Below are 23,880 nucleotides of genomic sequence, written 5' to 3'. Positions count from 1 at the left end.
GCCTGTAGGCCTGCATATCGGGTAGGAGACGCGAGATATCCGCTGTACACTAGGAAGACAGGTCGATACTTTAATTGCATGGGTTCACTCGGGAAAACATGAGGCGGGTACATACCGACCGCAAGACCGATAAGTGATAAGTGGCTTATACAGTTTCAGATAACAGAACGCGACAGGCTTAATTCGCGTGTGTACACCCAGGCGACATCCGGGTACGTGCGAAGCACATTGTTTTACGTGAAATACCTTCAAGGATACGTAATATCAGGGAGCCTAGATAGATGTTTTAGAGAAGACATATTTAAGCTTGGTGTTTAAAACAAGAGGCTACACTCAAACAATTACTACTGACGGGCAAGAAATGTTTATTCAATAGCTAGGAATTCAGCCACATTTTGCCATACATTGTTTACGCGGGCAGCAAATCTAAAAATAGCATTCCAAGGGATTTTCCATGGGATTTCTTTTACGCAGGCGCAATGTGCTGTTCCGTCTGTGCGTCGCATGCATCTCGGCGGCAGGTGCTTGTTTACGTTTTCAAATATCACTATTTTCTAGGGACAGGTGAACAGCCAAACTGTTGACTTTGGCATGCCATTGATAGAAAACGACCGCGGGGAAACGGAAGAAGAAGAAATGGACCACGATCCAGGGGACAGCGATAAGTCTTCCGAAGATGAAACGGGGTCGGCAACATCGGAGGGAGAAGACGAAGATACCTCGGGTAAGGAAAACCAAGTGTCACAATTACCATGAGTACATTTGGTCATTTTCTATCTGAAATAGTCAGGTGTGTTTACTCGGTATTGGTGCAAGTAATTTGACATCAAAATCTGCCTTTGAATAAATGCCATACGAAGTCAGTTTTCAACTTATAAAGTTACGATTCACAATTTGGAAATATTTATCTCATGAACGATGTTCTTTTCGGAAAGAGTTCCTTCCGTTCCCCTATTTCTTTCTACCGCAGAGTAACAGAGGTAACACAATGTGGTTTGACCCCTATATACTGTGATTAATGTTTTGGCTTTTAGTTATTTTTTGTGAATGTTCTAGTAATTGTTGTGTTAGGTTTTGTTAAGATCGTAATCAATATTCGCGCACCTAACACGTTTAGACGCGGTATGCGGAATTAACAAAGCACACGAAAATCAACAATTGTGCAGACGTTCTTCAATATAAAATGTCAGAAAACATACATTTCAGCATTTGGCACATCGCTATCGTAGCGGGACGAAGCCATCATCCACATGACAGTACAAGTCAGCTGTGCGCAAGGACATCAGTATTCGTGATAGCAAAAATCCGGACAAACAATATGGTGAATAGTTTACACCGAAAGCTGATGTATTGAAGTTCATTTCTCACAATGCTGATAAGAATTAAAGTTTTAGTCACAGGAAATGTACAGAATTTGTCTAATTTTGTCTTTGGAAAATTTAAATTGAAAATTTAAATAATATTCTACATGTCTTTGGAGACATTTACTAAATAAACACAAGCATATGTTCATTATTCTTTTATAAAAAAACATTTGATTTGATCATAAAAAGTCATATTAACTGCTTTTACTTAGTATCTTTTCATGAACATTCAGTTATAAGGATTGTGTCTGACATCTGCTTCCGAGGTTATTTTTGCCGAACAAAACCCCGCCTTCTGGGGTCATGACCTTTTAGCATTACCATCTACCAATACATACAACCTGCAGATCGGTGATGTCATGAGTGAAAATTATTTTTTAGAGTTTAATTTCGTCTTGATGTTTTGCATTAGTGCAGAATAGTAAAAATATGTTTTCTGGAAAACTTTGGATAAAAAACTCTACTTTGAAGTTTGTGATTTCCGAATGTGTAGCGACTGTGTAAATCCGGAAGTGGTAGGTGCGCGAAAATAGATGTCTGTGAATTTACATTAAGCCAGGATATGTTAATATGCAGATATTATTTGAGATGGGGGAACGGGAGGACCTATTGCCTTCTTTTCCTGAGAAGATATTCCCGCTTTACAATTGGTGAAGACATGTTGTTAAAGTCAACTGTGATCTTATTTGATGATCTTACACGTTTTGGAAACACCCTACATGGGATGGCATCTCTCAACATACAACGATCCCATGGAAGGAAGGATGACAATACATGGATGAACAACTTCTTTATTCTTAAGGGGGTGACGTTTCCGTGAAGGTTCTAACACCACTTGCTTGATAACAGCGTTGGAACCTACACCAAAACATTGCTCTCACAGCAATAAAGTTGTTCATGCATATGTTGTCATCCTTCTTAACTACCTAAACATCTAAGTGCCTCTGAAAGAAGTAATCCAATGAAAGATACCACAGCATTTAGTAACTTGTCATACCACCAACATACTCATTTCATGAGTTTTCAGATGTCTTAGGGCATCAAAAGACAGTCAAGGGAGGTAATAAATTTATCTGGCAGAGCCATAGATGCGTCCAGGGTATAGTGGAGACTTATCGGAACTTATACCCTGGAGATATCGAGGATGCACGTCTTAGGGCATGCCTTGTTCCTTGATTATGACATGAACAACTGACTGTAACTTTATCTTAAGCATCCACGTTTTTTTGTATCTGTGATGCAACACATCTCGGTATACCCAGAATAATCACTGTCGCCTGCAGACATATTACATTTGAAGATATAATATGATGATATCAATAACTTTCTGTACTAAGATACAATATGAATGCATTTGTTTTGTTTTGTGTCATTTTTGAAGATCTTGATGAGGAGGAGAGTGAGCGAAGAAGAAATGAATGCCTTGATGATATGACTGAACTGGAAAGACAGTTCAGTGAATTGAAAGAACAGTAAGTTATGTGTACTGTCTAAGTCCCATAGGTGGTGATATTTTGCGTAGCATGTTCAGAATAGCATGATTTTACCCAGAACTTTCATCTGAATCTATATATTTTCGTTTATGAAGACAGTAACCATTGAAATTATCTGATTGGCTGCCTAAGGTCACGTGTATGTTTTGACCAGTCACGCTCCTTATAGCAGACTGAGGCAGTCATGAAATTGTATCTCATAGATAAGCTGACCCCCTTCTACAGACTGAATTTTTTTATCCTCAAAATTTAGCTCCACACAGTAAATATGGTATCAGCTATTTGGCAGGATAATCAACTATTTGGTAGAAATGTCTAAGCTCAGCCATCTGATAAATGAGAGACAAGGGTTAAATGGATAATGGACCTCTAACATTAAATGATCTTGGGGGCAGTTTAACTAAGAATTTAGCATCTTGCTTGGCTTGTTAATAAGCATTTGATGATTGTGTGACAGAGTTCATGCATTCTTTATGTTTTCAGACTGTACAGAGAGAGAAGTGCTCAAGTATCGGAAAAGTTAGAAGAGGTGAAGGCAGGAAAGGCAATAGAATATTTGAACCCACTGGCACAGTTGCAGGACAACATGAGGATTCGTACACAGGTGGCAGGTAGGATTCCTTTGTTTGTTTCTATTGATGATAGACTATATCTACTTCATAATCACCCTCTTATGTTTGATAGCCACTACCAATACTAGTCACAAGTTATTGTGATATTCCTTTATTTCAGTTGATCAGATAATAGATGTACTTCATAATGATCATAACAATCTGGGGGCAGTGATGTGGCCCAATGGTTGAAGTGTTTGGTTGTCCTGCTGTAAACCAGGGTTCAATTCCCCACATGGTACAGTATGTGAAGCCCATTTCTGGTGCCCTCCGCCATGATATTGCCGGATTATTGTTAGAAAAGGTGTATAACTTTAGTCACTCCCTAATAATAATCTCTTACATGGGAATAATATTGGCAAATTATTTTTTTCAGGAATTCTTCGAGAATTGCGGATAGCTTGTATCAAGAATAGATTTGAAAGTGAAGAGTTGTCATCATATCAGAACATGGAGGTAACTATTTTGTGCAAACTCATTTTGTGTATTGAGTGATAACCCAGAGTATTGTCAGTTCTGCTCAGGATATTTTCAGTCAAAACATATTTTTTAGCATAGATGGCCCAGTCATCTAAGGCACCACAATCCACTGTGCAAACCTGTGTGTCATAAGTTTATTCGAAATAAAAATAAAATCTGTCATACTATGAATTATATTCTGTCTTTTTGTCCAAGTTGATTCATTTATGGTTCTTGTGTATTTCAGAGTGAGAAGATCATCTTGTACGATACTGTGAAGCAAGAGCTGGAGGAGAGAATTCGCCGTTTAGAAGAGGACAGGAATAACATTGACATTTCTTCAGGTATATGGTTTGATGAGTAAAGATCCTTGTATTTGTACAGCTTGTTTTGTCAGCAGCAACACAGCCTATAGACACAAGATTGATTCACAAGAATGGTGGGTTGGCTGGTTGTTTAATGCCGTACCCAGTAATATTCCAGCTAGTTGTCAGCGGTCTGTAAATATCAAGTCTGGACCAGACCATCCCGTGATCACAACATCATGAACGTCAGTTATGCATTTGGGATATGATGACATGTTTCACTCAAGTCAGCAAGTCTGACCACCTTATCCCGTTAGCTGATTCTTATGACAAGCATGGGTTACTGAAGACCAGATCTACCCCAGATCTTCACAAGAGAGGAAATACAAATGTGTTTCACTAATGTCACAACTTTAAGGTTTCAGTATTCACGAAAACATAATACCTCCATGTATCCATTTATGTCAGACATGGGACATGTAAGGACACATGCTCGTTTGTTTTTCTTAAATTTTCCCTCATCAGCAAAACAAATGCATTTCTTCCTCCTTGTAAATATGTGTCGTGCAATTAATGTATTGGTCTCAGCCAGTCAGTTCAACCAACTGTCTGTTTTTGGGGTCTATATTTGTACAAAGTTTCAACATGTATACTTATCTGTTCCCTTTGCAGATTTGTGGAATGAATCTCAGAGTCAGAAAAAGAAGAAAAAACCTTCAGATCCTTTCAACCCAGATAGAAGAAGAAAGCCTGTCACCATTTCTGATATCCTTTACTCATTTTATGCAATTTATTTGGGAAAATGTTTATGGTAAATATGGGTTAACAACCCATGCGTCCTTTATTCCAGTGCGAAATTATGAACAGATGCCTTAAAATGTCGTGGCGATGGGATAGCATTGTGGTTAAATCGTTCACTATTATCATCAAAGACCTAGGTTCAATTCCCCACATTGCACATTGTCTGAAGCCATTCCTGATGTTCCAAGATGTTGCTGGAATATTTTGCCAAAAGTGATGTAAAACGTAACTTGCTCACTCTTCAAATGTTCAAGCAGATAGGAGAAATTGGAGAACAGTTCTGATTTTAATAGTATTGGTATTTCCTACTTTACTACCTTCATTGAAGTGAGTCTAGAGCTGGGGTCTCAGCCCAATTTTATTTTGGCTCCTTCCCAAGCTATATAGCCCTAGGCCAAATGATAGAAAAGTCCATATCCTTTAGGATCTCTTAGCAGCAGTAAATGTGTTATTAAGTAATTAGTACGACAGTTCCCACTCTTCAAAAATTCATGTTGATGTGGAACTAGCTGCAGGAGGTATGAGGTTACTAAAAACTAACTGGGTTCAGTCCGCTGTTGAAACAGTGTCCACATGTTCATAGACAAACTGGTTGAGAATTCATCACATTGTCTAATGAGAGGTGACAAGCACATGTGTTCAACTTGGGTATATGCAGTATGGGTGATAAGGCAGGTCATATCATATTACCGGATTTTGATGCTATCTCTACATTTGGTCTAGGAGTATATACACTCAAGTTGTACAAGGTGAATGATAGAATAACTTTTTCCCCTTAACTGTCTGTACGTCCGTATATTGTGTACATGTTGAAGGAGCTAGAAGTCATAGAAGACTGGACAGCGATCAAGAAGGTGAGTGCTGCTAGTCCTGGATATGGGGCGAAGGGGTAGCCTAGTGGTCATGCTGAACACCTGATTTCAGTTCACTATATGGGTACAATGAAGCCTATTCTTTGTGTCCTCCACTATGGTATTGCTGAAATAATGGCATAAGCAGCGTAAAACCACTCACTCACTCACTCACTCACTCACACACTCACTCACACACTCACTCACTCACTCACTCACTCACTTTTTCTTGCCTGGTGGTTATTCATCAAGTCATCACATCAAAGGCCTTGGTTTGATTCCTCAAAAGATACGGTGTGTGCTCTGATGTTGAATTAATGTCTCTTAGGTGGTGTAGAACCATACTCACTCCCTTCAGTTTCCTTTGGTATCTTGCCGCCCCAATGTTGACCTAACAATATGTCAGTATCTGTATGTGGGACTGTTCATTGCAGTAAATGTTAACTGCTTGTACTAGAAGTTGTAGTAGAGCAATTTGTCATTTGTATGTGTATAGTGTTATATAAGGATGTGTGTAAAATTATATACATGTATTGCAGAACCTTATGTTCCTTTGCTACTTACAAACATTCTGACAGCAGTGTAAACATATCAGTATTAAACAGTCCATTTCAACATCGTCCAAACAAAATGTTCATTGTTGCCTGTTCATTCAGCAGTACTTTCAGCCTTCTATTCTTTAACATTGTAACACTATTCAGCAATGGAGCTTTTTTAATGTTCATAGTTTTGTTCATCATTGTAACAGTTTTAAACAGTGTGACATTCACTCACCAGTCTGTTCTGATATGTTACTCATTTTTTCTTGTTTTTCATTTTCCATTCAGGCCCTGAAACAACAAAGTCAAAAGCGCAAGCCAGAATGTGAGTTCTCTTGATGTAGCAATTTTATGAACGATTTATTGTCCAAGTCATTAACACTGGTTACAGTAACCTTCAGTATGTGAGGTTATAGTCCAAGTTTGCTTGTTTTCCCTTCCTGTAATTACCTGTTACATAAGGGAAAAAACTGACATCAGTTTTTTGCTTCATCTCTGTGTATGAAGATGTATGGACGTCAGGTGAACTTTGTCAGTTTTGAGGCTTCTCAAATTGATTAACTGAACCTTTCTAATGAAGAAATCTGATTTCTGTATCAGGACTGAATGTATGCAATTAATACTTTGTAATATTTTAAGTAATTTGTCATTTGTGCTTCAGTTATGTCTCCTTAGACAGTATTGGTATCCACGGTTCTATGTAAAGCACAAGATCGCCTCTGTGTTGTTGTACAAAGCGATGTTAGTGCTAAGATCACCGTAACTCACATACCTTAACATAGACTTAAGGTTATCTTAACTCTAAGGTTGTTTTGGACAACGGCACCCAGGTCTGTTATTCCCCAATATACTGCACTGAGGCCTGTTAGTGTTGAACTGACTTTACCTGATTCATATTTCTCTTTCTTTCAGTATGACAATCAGCTCCTGTCAAGCAGAAGAAAGTTGTTTGACAGACATCATCAAACTGAGAAAATATCACTTTCGGGAGTTGACCATCTATCTTCCCTGTCAAAGAAGGACACCTTGGACACCAGGTCACCATGGAAACAAAGGAAAAGAGGTTGTGAATATAACATACAAATGTATACCTGAATTGTTGACAGTGGGTTTCTGCTGAACCCTTCCAGGTGCATATGACTGTGTTTTGCTCAGAAGTTTGTGCTTGGAAAGTCATTTGTACCTGCAGACACAACCTCCATGGGATCTGTCATATAACTGTGGTGATACGACATTGGACCATCTTTGTCAACTCCTGAATTCATTCCTAGGTCATCTACGATTACAGCCAGTTTGTGTACAGTGTGTGACCGACCTCTTACAGTTTGGTTTTGAGGGAGGTGATCAGACTGGCCAAAGAAACATGTCGGGGTGTGATTTAGAAATCATGGTATAAAATTTGTGCTGAAGTCTCCTGATGTTACCAGTGGTACAGATCGCTAAAGTCAACAAAGTGCTGCAGTTCTATCCCTCTGAGGATCTTATCCAGGTTGAAATCTCAAGATTCATCTCATCACCTTAAGGTTGTTGGCATAAATTGTGTAATGTCTCAAGGATCTGCATCATACTCTCAGCCATGCTATAACCGAAATAGTGTTTAAAGAGGCATTAAGCACAGCCCATCAGTTCATGTTCATCTCATTTGGTAATTACAAGACCATAATTAACAACAGTGGAAGTTACAGTTTATGAAAGTTAATTTTGTAGCTTTCTACTTGTATTACTTTCATTATGTCACTCAGTTTATTGGTATATAATGTATATATATTAAGTCAGGCTGTAATCCATGTGAAATCTCTTCACTCATACACAGCTTTCCACCTGCAGAGGACATGTGGTTGTCTCATGATAAAAGTATTTGTACTCGCCCAGGTTTGATTGCCCACATAGGTACAATGTGTTAAACCCATGTCTTGGGTCCCCAGCTGTAATATTGTTGCAACATTGCCTAACTATATTTACATACCCCTCTAAAAACCTGTGAAGATCAGATTAGAATTGATCTTCAGTAACCCATGCTTGTCATAAGAGGCGGCTGTTAAGATCAGGTGGTCAAGGTAGCTTACTTAGTTGACTCTGTCATAGTACCCCAATTGTGTAGATCGATGCTTATGCTGTTCAGTACTGGATTGTCTGGTCCAGACTTGATTATTTACAGATCGCTGTCATATAGCTGGAATATTGCTGAATGTGGCATAAAATTAAACTCACTCATTCTCCTTACATGTCTGCTGAATACTGCACCGATGGACAAGAGGACCAGCCTGCTAGTCTTGGTCAGTTTTGTTAATGTTAAAGGTATCCTAATGACGTGTAGAATTTCAAACATTTAGTGATGGGATGGGGCTTTACCCTGTTATAACCATTCAGTGTAGTAAATACACTTTCATCACTGGTATAGTTTAAACATACTTTGAACTAGATGAAATTAACTAAAATATTATGTAAGATGAGAACCAAGTTGTGTACAAGATAGGAAATTTCAAAGGGAGATATAATGGTTAGTAACTGGTGCTCCAGTTTGAGCTATGAAACATTGGAAAATGTTTTGATGGTGAAGTGTGGTGGTTGACACCGCCCACTTCTTGTCGATACCTTTGGCCATGACCTTGATTGTCGCCAGTAATACAGTATTGGATAATTTTATACTCTTGACATGAAATGTTATTAACAAACTCATGCGCATTTTGAGTTTACACCATCCTGTCAACCATGTGTTTCTACTGATTGTATAGCAGGCAGATTGTCATTGTTAAGAAATACAAATAAACATGATCAATGTTCCTTAAGTTGTTTGTCTTGTCCACTGTAATACTGTATTTAGCAACTTCTTTATTTGCAGCAGCCTACAAGCCATATGAGTTTGTCATAGTTCTTTGACCTGTGTATAGTCTTTCAGTAAATGCATCAATTTAGACATCCCCAAGTGACACTCCTGAGATCTGGAGCTGAAATGCTGCAGTGGTCCCAGCTATGATGTCTTTTATAAAGTGCTCACAGAATTACATAAGCCACATTGAAAATGTAATATATTCATCCGTCAGCCATTACTGCAGGAGTTATTACAAAATCAGATGTGTGGGAGTTATGATTTGTAGAGTAAAACTGTCAGGGTACTGGGGATGATTATTATAGCACAAGCACAAGCTTGATCAGTATATGAGACCTCTTTGACCATATATAATCATGCATTGAAGGATTTTGATGGAGAATCAGTGTCCCTTAGCTCAAATTGGTGTGTAGTGCTTGTAAGATTACCAATTGTGCTTGTATATATACATACAAACTATGTATATTGTGGGTCAATAAGGCTTCATTGATGATATTCCAATGAATATTTCAACAATCTCACAGCTGTAATATACAGACTTTATATCTGGGATTATGTTTATCAGTACTGTACAGGATTTAGAGCTTTGGGGGATTGGAATTCAAACCTACATTCTCATTGCAAACACAGTAAGTCAGCATCTAACCAACTCAGCCTTCTGGCTTCCACAAAAACAAGTCTGACAACTGGAAGTGTAGATCACATACTTTGTGTGAATTGGCATAATTCCTGAAAGCTGATAACCCCAAACATAACGTTACGTTCAACCACATTTTTTATAGATTCTTAAACATGTTGAAAAAGGAATGAATTTCACTCACGAATCTATAAAAAAATCTTTATTATCAATATATTGCAGTTCTATAGATCACACCTAAAAGTCTCTCATGATTTTAAGTGGATATACAATACATGATGATCTGTAAACATGCTGTAGCGGACAACAGTGTTGCCCCCAACTCAGGCATTTTCATCTGTCAGATGTAAGTGTTGAGACATGGCTGTTGATGCTGACCATGGACATCAATAGGGATACGTCCTTGCTATATTATTTATGTCATCAATCTGTGGCTGACAAGAATGTTTATTTTGTTCATAACCTTTGCACTGAAGGATGATAACTAAGAACACAGCATTAGCTTCTTGCCTCCATCAACACCAAGATTGTAGGCATATATTGTTACATGATCATCAAACATCAGGCAACATTATTACCAAACAATATTCACACGCAGTTTAAATTCTCTAAAGGACTCCAGATTATAATGGTTTTTTTCTACAGGAACAACACAACAACAGATTTTTAACAAGCATCACTGTAGAGGTATGTTGCTAAACTGTCTTGTCACTACGCTTCTTCAGCTTGGGCACAATATATCAAATTCTTTACAATTCACAGTTGCTCAGTTACCACATACATCCATTCCGACATATTCATGATATCTCTTCAAAGTTTTATCATTTAGGCTGTGGTTGCTTAGCTGGCTCAAAACCTTCTTTTTCAATCTTCTCCTTATAACGTAAATAATCACGTCGTCTGTCGAAGTATTTTACCTGAAAAGAAAAAATTGACAATTTGATTCAGCATCGTAACTATTTACACCTAGGCTTGTCAAGATTGATAAAATCACTGAACATTCATATACTGTCTATGTTTTTGTGAAACTGCTCTAGCTTCTTAATATTTAATTAGATACATAGTAGTTTTGTTCGAGAGAGGAAGTTTAATGGATTCAAACCTGTGAGTATGACTGTACATTATTATTCCAGTTGAAGAACTCCATTGGTCACCCACACATGTTGGTCATGTCACATAAGTGCTTATTTCATTGTTTTATTTGTACTAACCCATGTTCTTGAGCACATCTCTTCAAATGACTTCCTACTTTTTTGACATTTTGACATATCTTCATTTGACTTTTCCACGCATGCCCAGTATTCATCTCGAGCATTCCAACACTGTTTCCTCGCTTCTTGATTCGGTGCTTGAGACATTTCTCAATTCTGAAAATATAACTTCTCATAGTTACATGAGTATAAGTGTTTGTCTACAACTATTTGTCATCAAGGGTCCAGTACCTCACCACGTCAAATGTATTTTACTGTCCATAATTTTTTCTAGAAGTATCTGGCGTACTGCTGCTCTGCGGATCACCTGGACAAGACACCATGCACCGGAACGGTATATGTCTCTGCTCCTATTGCGTCAACCTGTCAATGTCACGCCGTTTAGCCAAATTATCTGTTTTTAAATAACACGGCAATATTTACTTAAATCGTTCTATTCATATTCCACGCGCGTCAATATCGATGATAAACACTGCATTACCTATCGATAAGTGAGCAATGCCAAGTTACATGAATGACCTCAGTAACACATGCAGCTTATTATTCCGGAAGTGGCCCAACAGCATTGGTGGAAAATCCTCCGCAGAGAAAAATAGAGAAATATTATTTACTGATATGTATATTTTTGTTGTCACATCGAGAGGTCATGTTTAGTTGCGTTTCTTTTCAACACCACGAAGTACTATTCGTTCCCTGAAAAAACGATGTGATATTAGTATCTTATTTTCACTACTGCGTTGTAATCTGACGAAGGAAGTGAATCACATCAATTCACGCATGCGCTCTTGAGAGTGCTGCAATGGTGGACAACAACATGGAGGAAAAACTGAGTCACGTTTCTGCAACGATTGTAAATCAACAATTAGACTCGGTTATAATATACTAATGAATCATAATAATGGCATATTAGTCAAACTTTCTCCATAGCCATGGCTGATAATAATATAGGTAGAGGATCGGAAATAGAATCTGATGTGCAAACTGTTGCAAATGTGAACGAGACAAGCGAAACTAAGGACCTTACTAAGGTCGATTTTGTGAAAAATCCAGCTGATGGATTAGTGCTAAACAGCAAAATCAAACACAGGAAAGAGGCCAATGGGTTAATAAATCACATTTTAAAGGCTCCAGAAGAATATGATCAAGCAGAGAGTGGCGATTCTGGCCAAGGAAGTAGCTGCCAAGACTGTGAACATGGTCATCCAGATACAGATGTATCCGAGGTGGCAGCTGGCCTATCGTCGTTGTCAGTGTCAAGCCAGTCCCAACAAGCTCAACTTTCACCAGTATCTCAAAGAGACATTAGAGAAGGCATTGAATACGTTGTGTATGAATCCGAAAAACAGATGCCAGATATAATGAGGCTCATTACGAAAGACTTGTCAGAACCTTATTCAATTTATACTTACAGATACTTCATTCATAACTGGCCCAAACTGTGCTTCCTGGTAAGAGATTTGTGGTTTTGTTTCACATATAATATTTACTACGTCAGTGGTAAGCCTTTTCCCATGAATGCACGTTTATGGCTAGATATGTATATTATATGTTACAATGGTATGGATCATTAATGTTACTTATTTGTGGATTATTCTGTTGTCACTGCAGTTTTGAATATTTGTTTTTGCAATTTATTTAATATTTCATACATATATTTCAGTGGTGTTGTTTTCAGATTAGAATTAAAACTTCCTATCAGATGGCAATGCCATTTTGATTGATGCATGTTTGGTAAGAGTTCCACCTGTAACCCCTGCTTGAAATGTAATCTATTTATTATGATTATTTCTAGGGTTTAGAGTTTAGATTTAACATTGTGTTAGGTTCAGGGTAAGGGTTAGGTTATGGGTAGGCTTTCTACAAAATCATCTTTTACTAGACAGAATGATTTTGAACAAAACAGGGGTTACAGGCAGAAATCTTTCCACATAATCTATTCTTCTGCTGTTACCATAGACAATGTGCACTGTTCTGCAGGGGCAGGTAAAGATTAGTCTGCTTATTGTTTGGAATGCGAAACTGGAGTAGAAGGTGCCTTTCAAATACTGACCTTTGTATCAATATATATGGAAATATCTCCTGTCTTTTGCAGTATTCTGTTTATGGTAAGAGTTACTTTGAATCAATGAATGCCACATCTGAACTCATGTTCACATACAATTGGTTACCTAGCATTGCAGGTTTGATGTACGTTTGTGTGTGTCCCATAATTCTGATGAACTTCTCTGAATTTGCACTGGAGAAAAAGCAAACATTCTTTCTATATGGACATGAGTGAACAGTTATTGTGTGTGTGAGATTTGAGCAAAATTTTGAACATAAGTTTGACTTCCTGTTTCACCATACCAAAGACTTTTCATTATAAGTGGTAAAGCCAAATGTACGCTGTCGCGCCAGGCTTCCCAATTTTATTTTGTTCATTTCCAGGCAATGGACCAGGAAAAGTGTGTGGGGGCTATTGTCTGCAAGCTGGACATGCACAAGAAGATGGTCCGTAGAGGCTACATAGCCATGCTAGCTATAGATGCAGATTATAGGAGAAGGAAAATAGGTAAGCTATGACCTAATGCCTCCCACTGTTGTATTGGCATGATCTTAGATAAGGTGGCTGAAAATGTCGGTAACCTGGAATATTGTCTCTGGAAAGAATAGTTAGCTACATATATATTTTGAGTCGTTCATGAATGAGCTTCCAGAAAATGTCAACTGAAGAGGCTCATAAATATGCACATACATGAAATTTCACAGTTAAACATCATCAAATTTTGCACATTTTTTGTCAGAAATTTTACTTTAATTTTCTCTTTTTATGTTTTCATTCATGTCATTCAATACTTGAACATGTGTCAATGACTGTAACAACGTTTGTTAAATTATTTTCATAAATAACAGTTTTAGACTTATTTTTGTGTGTCATGCAGATTTTCCCTGTCTGTGACCAGTCAGTCATGCAACAAACCATTGTATTTGCAATTTTCTTTGCAAACTGTAAAGATTTCAGTTTTGTTAGTGGTTTCGTATATCTAACAGTTTTGGTAATTATGTTCCAGTAGTTTTTCATTTGGATTTATTAAGACCTAAGAGGCCCAAAGTCTGTAAGATTCGAAATTTAAAATTAAAATGTTCCCCATTACTAAAGTTAAACCTGGTTCTATGGCTTGATAAAGGAGATGGTTGTTTTTCTGATAAGCAGACCAATAGGAGAGGCCACGGTGACGTCAGTGTTTTGATCACGTGACGCACCCAAGTACTTCCGGTAGGCAGAAGTTAAACATAAACACGAGAAAACCACACAAGCTGCATACATTTGATCGTTGACTTGTCATGCGTAACAACTCCTCCCGATCTGGTTTTCTTTTTTCTTTTGGTGTGTTGTATAAGGAGACAGGTACACAACCTTTATTTTTCTAAAACATTTGTGGAAAGTATGTAATTGACAATATCCAGATTTCATACTTCACTCTGGTCCAATACTGCAAGTCTTCGTTTTTTAAAGCAAGAATGTAATGCAAAAACTCCCAAGTGTTTGTCTCGCATTTCTTTCAAACAATACAAATTTTAAACAAATAATCCCTCACATACTGTTTCTTTGCTTACATATTGTCAATGACATAATCAGGAAAGGTGAGTAATCTGAATCACCTTACAGTCATACATGTTACATAAACACCACCCCAAATCTTCCTTGTCAACTATAACAACACATGCATCTAAATGGCATTGAGTTACCATTTTATCACAGCTTTTCCTTCTTATGAAAACAGATAAAGAAGTAGCATTGATCTAAGCTAAATGTTTAAATGGCATTGAGTTACCATGTCATCACATTAATTCCTACTTATAAAAAACACATACAAAAGCAGCCTTGATCTAGGCTAATCTCACCAACAGGGTGGTTTCAAAACTTTCCAGACACAATTGTAGTAGGCATCAGCAATATATTCTTTATTCCTAACAATTCATTATGTAAGTTAAACAGTCATCTCACAAACATAATTTTCTCGTAGCAGATATCCAGCAAGCACAGAGGTGTTTTGTCATCGACATTGTGGTACTGTGTCGGAAAAACGTGTCCACTTTCCACATATTCATATGCTTTCAGTTACTTGAAGGGTCTCACAGATTCGAAGGTGAACTGACCTGGGGTGTCTATCAGATAGAAATAAAATGTTAAGTACATAATCCGACCATTGTTTGCCTTTCACGCTACACCGGTTCCCATCGTTATCATCAACCATTGTGGCTTTCTGCCTACCCATGTCTGAGTGAGCGTGGTTTGTGACGTCACTTCCGTAAACATATGGACACCGCTGCATGATGGGAGTGGTTGTAGAGTTTAGTAAGAGGTAAACACATGATGGAAACTGAATGGGAGTGTTCGGGGTAGTGGTGTTCCGATGATTGAAAATTGATCTGAAGAAGGATTAAGAATAATTATTGATTGTAGCTAAAATATTTTCAATTAATCAGAATTGTCTTGTTATATTATTACACTTGAATGAAGTAAACTAAACATTAAATGTGACGAATAATCATGAACAGACATGCGCTCAACAGCAGAAGACTGTGTGCTGTGTACTCATAGTTTAGTATTCATCACTATGACATTACAGAGAAATATTTGTTGTTTAAATAAGCAGAATAATTACATAAACGTTGTTAGGACAAACCAGGGAAAAAAGCCTTAAAATTGGTGAACACAATAAACAATGTATATAGTTTGGTTATTATCTATAATCTTTCACAACAAGTTCCTCGATAATCTATAGCTGATTTGATGTCTTATTCCCAAGACTAGTTTGGGTATGTAATTCTCACATACATGAAAACAAATTATCAAAAGATGGCAACAGCTTGTTTCTTTTTCAGACAAATACATGGTCGTCTACTTGCTCACTTCCGAACAGCTTCCTTGAAATATTTCCTTTAAACATCAACTAATCAAGTTATTTATTTGAATGTGAAGCTTTTACTGAACAAAGAAATACATTCTCAGTAAATACTCATCTTTCCTTAATCTAATAACTTAGAGTGTCCCCTGACATGATATTACTGGAATATTGCTAGAAGCAGCCAAGAACTAAACTCACTGACTGGAATGATGCTAGGAGTAGGAGCAGTCTTAGAACCCAACATCACTTCTCATTTACATGAGACACATGGAATTAATGCTCACTTGGTGTTTGATTAATATTTTCTGTAGTTAATTGCACATATATTATATATCGTGAATTGACTAAAAGGGTGGGCATTTTTCAACATTTTGTGTAACAACAGACAGTTTACTTTTTTCATTTCATGAAATTTCACTTTATAACTTTATCTACAGAAGTGGATCACAATTTCCTCATAACTTATTTGAACAGTTAAAATTATTGTTACAGAGACTGTTGTACTTTCGCTTAGTAGTATAAGTAATAAGGGCACGAGACCAATTTCAAAGGTCTTGTGCCCTTATTACTTATACTACTTGCTTGGCTTTGAAGCATTTACACCTGTTTGTTTGACAATTGCTGTGACCAGAGCAGCCAGACCACCATATGTAGATGAAATTAAATTTCATGAAATCACTGAAGTATATTGATTGTTGTTACACAAAATGATGCAAAATGGCTGACCCTCTTAGCCATTTCAGGAAATGACTGATTTCATATAAATGTCTTATGTTTGACTGTATCCTTATCTGATTTGTGAAATACCCTGTGTATATATGTGAATATTGTTGCATATTTGAGATAAAGTTAAGGACAGTGTTCTTGTTTCAGATGGGTCACAGTGGAAATCAAATTATATCTAAGTATTGTTAGTCATTCCTGCTTTATTTCTTTTTGTTTTCCCTCAGGATCCAATTTAGTGACGAAGGCAATCAGAGCCATGATAGCTGATGACTGTGATGAAGTAAGTATTGAAAATTGTTAAGACTGTCATTTAATAGGGGCAGCATTCGAAATAATTGCTGGCCCAGTACCGGTTGTTATTGTATCGAGTCAGCAGTTTCAGATATTTGAAGGCCCATTTTGCCTTCAGGAAATTTTCTGTGTTTTATTTTTCACAACTGGAGTCTTTCCCATAAGTATTTTTCTTTATCAGTGTTCAGGAATCATCCATGACACAACACATTATAATAAGTTACAGTTTCACTACCTGGTATTTCAGACCCATGAAGAGATGGGGTAGAATAGGTCTTCATCAACCCATGCTTGCCATAAAAGGCAACTATGCTTGTCATGAGAGGCGACGTACATGATTGGGTGGTCAGGCTCGCTGACTTGGTTGACCACCATGTCATCGGTTCCCTACTGCACACATTGATGCTCATGCTGTTGATGACTGGATTAACTGGTCCAGACTTGATTATTTACCGACCGTTGCCATACAGCTGGAATATTGCTGAGTGCGGCGTAGAACTATACTCACTCAATCCTGGTATTTCAGTGCTTTGCACATTGGCATGTCGACACCAGTCTTGAACAAATAATAACTTCTCTCCGCGCCATGGACTTCACAGATTCATCTTGTAGAAACAGTGTGAAACTGTGTACAGTGTAGTCTATTTGTAAAGCATCTGATTTCAAATCCTGTTGGGTACAGAGGTATCAGGGTTATGAGTCTTACTTATGTTTTGTGCACTTATCCCTATTTTGAGTTATTTACGCATTCATCATTCTCATTTGAATGCAAATGGACTGTAGTTGTTATCATTGCTGTGGACTTGGCTTCAACTCACATGTGTCCGACAAGGCTACCGCAGCAAATCAAGATATATGCCACCATTCCACTTCTGTGTTCTTGTCAAGTACAGTGGAAGCTGTCTAATTCAGACTTGACTGGGACTGACTTTTGTGTCCGAATTACGAGGAGTCGGAATTGGACTGGTGAGAGTCTAGATTTAGCTCCCTTGACCTCGAGATACGCATGGATGGTACTTTTACCATGGTGTAACATGTTTTCGTGTTAATAGCGCAAAAGGTGATCATGGACATTATTGCGTATTCAGTAGATTATCAAAACTGTAATTCCGTCAATAAACATCACCTCATCTTTTATAAATAATTTATTGTTAGAATGCTCTGTTGTCCGGTGGTCCGGTGCAACACACATTTCGTGTCTTGTCCATGAGCACGAGCACTAGAAGTAACGTATCAGTTTTGTGTTACTCGCTATTTCGCGAGGTAATGTCCTTGTATGGAAGTGCATGTGATTCAATCTCCTCCACAGAAATCAACAAATACAACGTATCAATGGTTCAGGCATTTTGCCACTGATGAGAAATTACTGGAGTATCGTATTTTTATAACAAAATCGCATACCATCAAAATGACACTGAGTGAGTACATAGTCGTGTCAGTTTGCGGAACTTCTTTGTTAATTCCTTTCGTCATTTGGTTATCATCACACCTGATAGTCCATTTGAAGTCAGTAATCAGCAAACTACAAAGCACTTCAGCCTCAGCTAGTCCCGAGTCAATTAGTGATGTTTTCATAGTAAATTACCTTGAAGGGCGGAGATTTCAGTCCGAAATCCAAGTTACATGAAGTCGGAATTAGTTAGCCCATATGTAATGATAACTAAGTTAACTTCTGATGGGACCAACAATTCAGTCCAAATTATGTAGAAAACTGAGTTACTTAGGGTCCAAGTAAGACAGCTTCCACTGTAAATCAAAGGGTGATATGCCCCAGCCATCATGGAGATTCTTTTTCACTTATTCTCAAATCTGCGGTCTTTGTCTTGTCAGTTTTCAAGTTTGTTGACTCATTCTCCACAAAGTAATTAGTGAAATGTTTTATGGTTATGGTATGTTTATAAATGGTTCTGTGCAGAAGCATTCTACCTTGTACTAAGTAACAATACTGTTTGATTGCATCAATGTCAGGTTTGATTAAGAAAATCATTTTCTAACTGAGCATACATCTGCAGTTTTTTATGTTTAAAAAGGGTGTTGGATGGTAAAATAGCCTAATTGTTCAAGTGACAGCTTGTCAAGCTGAAGGACTTGTGAAGGTCCGGGTTAGAATATTGATCTTCAGTTGCCCATGCTTGTTGTAAGAGGCAATTAAGGGGACTGGATGTTAAGGCTTGCTGATTGGGTTGGCACATTTCATCATATGTCAGAGTTGCAGTGGTGAGATAGCCTAACTGTTGAAGCATTCACTCATCAAGCTGAAGACCTGGATTCAGTTTTTAAACAAGGATGCAATGTGTGAAGCCCAATTATGGTGTCCCCCGAGAGTGATATTGCAGGAATAGTGCTTAAAGTGATGTAAAGTCTTACTCCCTCAGTCACTAAAGAGGGTGCTATATCTCATTTACAGGTATATATTGGTACCGAGGTATATTGCAGTTGTGTATTTGACATCTTACTCGAACTGGTGTAGCACATGGACAGATACAAATTAGAAGTTAGATTAATGAGTTTTTCAATGGTCTGAAATTACTCTACAGACTTCCCAAGAGACTGAAAATATTTTGACTTCCGAAATTCAACTACTTGTGTCCATTGTGAAAGATCTTGAAAGAAAGATACTCTGTGGCTAAAGAATTGAAGCCAAGAATTTATGGATGGCAACTTTGAGGAACAGGGCAGCTTTTCACAAAGCATTCAAAGCACTACGACTATATTATCTCCTTTAGTTTAGAGTTATCACAGTCTTGGTGCTAAAATTGCTCTGTGAAACAAGGCACTTGATGTTTCAGGGTATAAACAATTGTCTGTCGCCCTAATACGGTGATCATGTTTACCTCTATTTCAGGTTGTCCTGGAGACCGAAATCACAAACAAGGCAGCATTGCGACTGTATGAGAACCTGGGTTTTGTCCGAGACAAACGACTGTTTCGATATTACTTGAATGGTGTGGATGCTCTCAGGTTGAAACTCTGGCTTAGATAGGACACTGTCAGAACTTCCCAATATTTTTGACTTCAGATGAATAATACAGATGTGTAAATTATTTGTGACACTTTGTTGTGGAGCTTTCAGAGAATAAATCTCCATGTATGTACACTTTTAAACTGATTGCTTTGTTGTTTCTCGTCTTCAACTGAACTTCAAGATTGCTCATCCATCTTGAACCAGCATTGCTACATGTCATGACATATTGAAGGTTGACATCCAACATTCATATATGTATGCATTTCATTTGAAATGGCCTGAAAGACAAGTTTTGCACTGATTGGATTAAAAATACTGTTAACATACTTTGTTTTCACTTGAAGCAAATTCATCAGAATTAACAGTTTAAACTACACTTTCAGAAAAAGGTATCCAATAAACAGCTGAGTCTGAAAATGAACTCTACTTTAGTAAATTTGAGGTTTTTCATCATAGATTGTTGGTGCTACCCTAAGTGTGAAGGAGTACTTTTAATCTCCTGTTGTTACAGCAGTTTAAAAGATTGGGTGGTTAGGCTCATCTGATTATCATCATGCGGAGATGTTATGGGGTGTTGCTCATCCTCTCAGTCCTGATTGCTGTGATTGTTTACAGGTCAGACTGTCAGTTCTTTTACTGGGCCTCATTCCACCAAGCTGTTGCAGCATAGCAGAATAGACTAGAGACATTGGTAGTGCTACAGTAGCTTAGTGAAACAAGCCCCTGATTGCTTGGTGTTCCGGCACTCACTCATAGACAGCTGACAGTTTTCATGGTGTTGACTTCAACTGAGGCAAGTAATGTGATTAGTTCAGCACTATTAACATACACCATGTAGAATGAATATTTGAATAACAGTGTTTAATGTCCAGATGATTGCATTTAAATATCAGCTTTGTGATTATGGGATGTTTTCACAAGGAATATCTTTTACCGACCATATAAGACACAGCAAATAAATTGGGGAACACAATCACCAGTCATGGAAAAAACATCCAGTTAAACATTGTTCCACTGAAATTGTCATGATGGTATCGCTTTGGGGACAGCGATACACTCCTTGACAAATCTACCTCAAAATGGTTTTGTTTCTGTTCAGTAATTATGAAAATAAAGGGCAGGTAAATGCCTAATGTCCTGTCCAAAAATAGGCGTATTTGAATTGCAGATGCATGCAGTTCTATAGAAAAAATCAAAACCAAGAGATTGGTGATCAAAATTAAAATAAGTAAATTTGTGCTGTGGCCTCACTGAAAAATAGTTTAAAGAATGTACTGAAGAAAACATTTTGAAATCAGTGTTTTTTCTAAATGAAGGAATTTTGAAGGTGGACGAACATGAATACATTTTGTTGGAAAACAACTAAATTGTATTCAGACTCTTTAAAGAGTTACCTCCCCTCCTTTGTCAATCCACTTAAACTACTTTTCTGTCTCGTAGTGGGAAAAACAGTTTCCCCTGGACCCCGTTCCCCAAAGCGATCATAATGCAACGACAGTCGTAAGTCTGTGTTACGACTGTACCTGTTACTGAGGGTGTAGACCGTGAAGGTCCGGGCTAGAATATTGGCCTTCAGCAGCCCATGCTGATTGTCGTAAGAGGTGATTAACGGGACCAGGTGGTCAGGATCCCTGGCACATGTCATCGGCTCTGCGCATATCGATGCTCATGCTGTTGATCACTGGTTTGGATCAGACCCGATTATTTACAGACCGCCGCCATGTAGCTGGAATATTGCTGAGTGCGACATAAAACTAAACTCACTCTGTCACTCACTGAGGGTGGGGGTCTGAATCCCGGTTGTTGCTCGACTCAAAGTAGTAGAATCTATTATGGTGAATTCCAAATATGACGTGTTACATTTGATCACCATCTAAATGGCATTGTGTATTCATATTTTCACTGCTGTTTGTATGATCCTAAAAGCAGTTCTCAGCAACAGTCTCCCGACCGAGGTTGGCCCAGACAATGCAGTGGTTGACATAATGAGCATCAATCAACGCAGTTTCGATATTGTAAACAAACACCAAATTTGACCACCCGTTCCCGTTGTCATGTGTTCCTGAAAACAGGATCTTCACGGATTATGAAAATTATTCGTAAGCTCAGATACAACACATGGATACATAAATATAATTATATGAAAGTGAAAATATGTTTTAATGTTTTTGAACACGTTCAAACCATATTAAACGATTTTGAATGAGCTGAAATCGCATTTCCAGCGTGTTGATTAAACTCTCCATCGGTTCAATCTTCTGTGAGGGAGAATTACTCGCATGTCACGTACTGATAAGAAATGGTAGAGGCCAGCGTGAGTTATCACCCTTTGATGTGCCATGAAGTCCGACGCCCAGTTCACAGATAAGGTGAACCCAACGAGGTTGTTAAACGGTTGATCCCACAGTATCTTATCAATATGTTGTGTAGGTGTGGAATTTACCTTAAAGATGATCTTGAAGTCCTTTGGGCATAGTTATCCTACAGAGTGACATCCTACACGTTTACATGACGTTTTGATATTAAAAAATGAGGTTTAATTAAGAATGTTTTCATTTTTATGTTATTGCCTCCATAGTAACGCATTCTTAAAGTACGCATTTAATGACATTTCAGATAATATTCACATCGTTTAAATATAGTTTTCGTAGCAGAGGGTGTATTGTTTTGAGTGTGTGGGGGTCGGGGTTGTACTTTAAAGGATATTGTCACAAACGTTGACTCAACATCCGCGCACCTAAGATTTACAAATGTAGCTTGGCAGCATAAAAAGTGTCCTTCAGTCGCGTGGAGAAGTACTGGCTTAATCACGCACACTCGTGGTGCAGACAAGTATTTTCTGATTCATACACCCACGTGTTTTGGACAAGAGTTCACTTAGTCATATAGATGCACATTGTCGATTTATATTGTCACAATATAGACACATGTATTCTGGAAATATTATCAATGCCATTGAAACACGTGCGGTGGATTAAGGGAAAAGGTGACAATTTATTCCATTCCTTTGGAAATGTTTTAGATGTATGGATATAAATAACTTTTACTAATATGCATTGGCATGGACTATATTGGTATGCTCGCAAACTGGAATATGCCCTACCTGTTTTGAATGACATATGAAAGAGACACATAATGTTTATTGAATGGAGGGAGGGGAGGGGGGGGGGAGTCACCTAGTCAGTGTTCACGCAGTCGGAATACAAAACCACACTGATCCAACGCGGTTATGACTGGGAGTAGGTCTACACATGTATTCCATTTTATATAAAAGGCCAAACTTTGTAATTTATGTGACTTTTCACAAATATGATATTTGGTAATGCATTCATTGATTGCAGATATTGTGGATTTACCTGATTATCTTTGCAGATGTTTCCCTTAGATATGTTAGGGTCCGCTTGTCATTAGGTCGGCTTAAATGCGGTCTGATTCCCTCGGACGGTGTAGTGGTAGCTTAGTGGTTATAGCGTTCTCTTGTCACGCTGAAGCAATGACCCATCTTTATCACGGCGGGGGACGCCGGAAATTGGTTTCACAGATTGAGCCCATGCAGGGAATCGAACCTGGGTCTTCGGTGAGACGGGCGAACGCTTTAACCACAAGACTATCCACAGACCCCGCCAGGAACAGATAATGAGGGGATGTAGATGACTGCCAGAAGCAACACATGCCTGCGACACAAACTGCAGAGGTGGTCCCGTTAGCCTTTAGGGCTCAGTGAATGTAGTGCACTGCTAGACCATACATACACATACGAATACACGCATTGTAAAGAAGAAGAACAACCGAACGTTTGACACTAGATATGAAGGTGGTCCCCCATGACCCTCAAAGGCCAGTAGCGCACCTGTGACTCTAAAGGATGCCTTATTTCGTGTAGTAAGCATAACATGTGAAGACTG

At 38.1% G+C, this 23,880-nt stretch overlaps 2 protein-coding genes across 2 annotated transcripts; both read left to right on the top strand.

Annotated features, from left to right (window-relative positions):
• Nucleotides 1-33: 33 nt before the first annotated feature.
• Nucleotides 34-9,207, top strand: LOC137294522 (breast cancer metastasis-suppressor 1-like protein-A). The gene is made up of 9 exons (XM_067825556.1): nt 34-724; nt 2,746-2,836; nt 3,341-3,468; nt 3,845-3,924; nt 4,175-4,271; nt 4,905-4,997; nt 5,823-5,887; nt 6,712-6,748; nt 7,336-9,207. Exons 1-9 carry the CDS (start codon nt 592-594, stop codon nt 7,338-7,340), a joined length of 729 nt encoding a protein of 242 aa, XP_067681657.1. The 5' UTR covers nt 34-591; the 3' UTR covers nt 7,341-9,207.
• A 2,662-nt stretch (nt 9,208-11,869) lies between these two features.
• LOC137293938 (N-alpha-acetyltransferase 30-like) lies at nt 11,870-20,115 on the top strand. Its single transcript, XM_067824823.1, has 4 exons — nt 11,870-12,549; nt 13,529-13,652; nt 16,944-16,999; nt 19,856-20,115. Exons 1-4 carry the CDS (start codon nt 12,031-12,033, stop codon nt 19,991-19,993), a joined length of 837 nt encoding a protein of 278 aa, XP_067680924.1. The 5' UTR covers nt 11,870-12,030; the 3' UTR covers nt 19,994-20,115.
• The last annotated feature ends 3,765 nt before the right edge of the window (nt 20,116-23,880 follow it).

The sequence above is a fragment of the Haliotis asinina genome, chromosome 8 (genome assembly GCF_037392515.1).
Source record: "Haliotis asinina isolate JCU_RB_2024 chromosome 8, JCU_Hal_asi_v2, whole genome shotgun sequence".
NCBI lineage: Eukaryota > Metazoa > Mollusca > Gastropoda > Lepetellida > Haliotidae > Haliotis > Haliotis asinina.
Note: the sequence above shows the minus strand (reverse complement) of the source record. Positions and strands in the feature narration are given on the sequence as shown.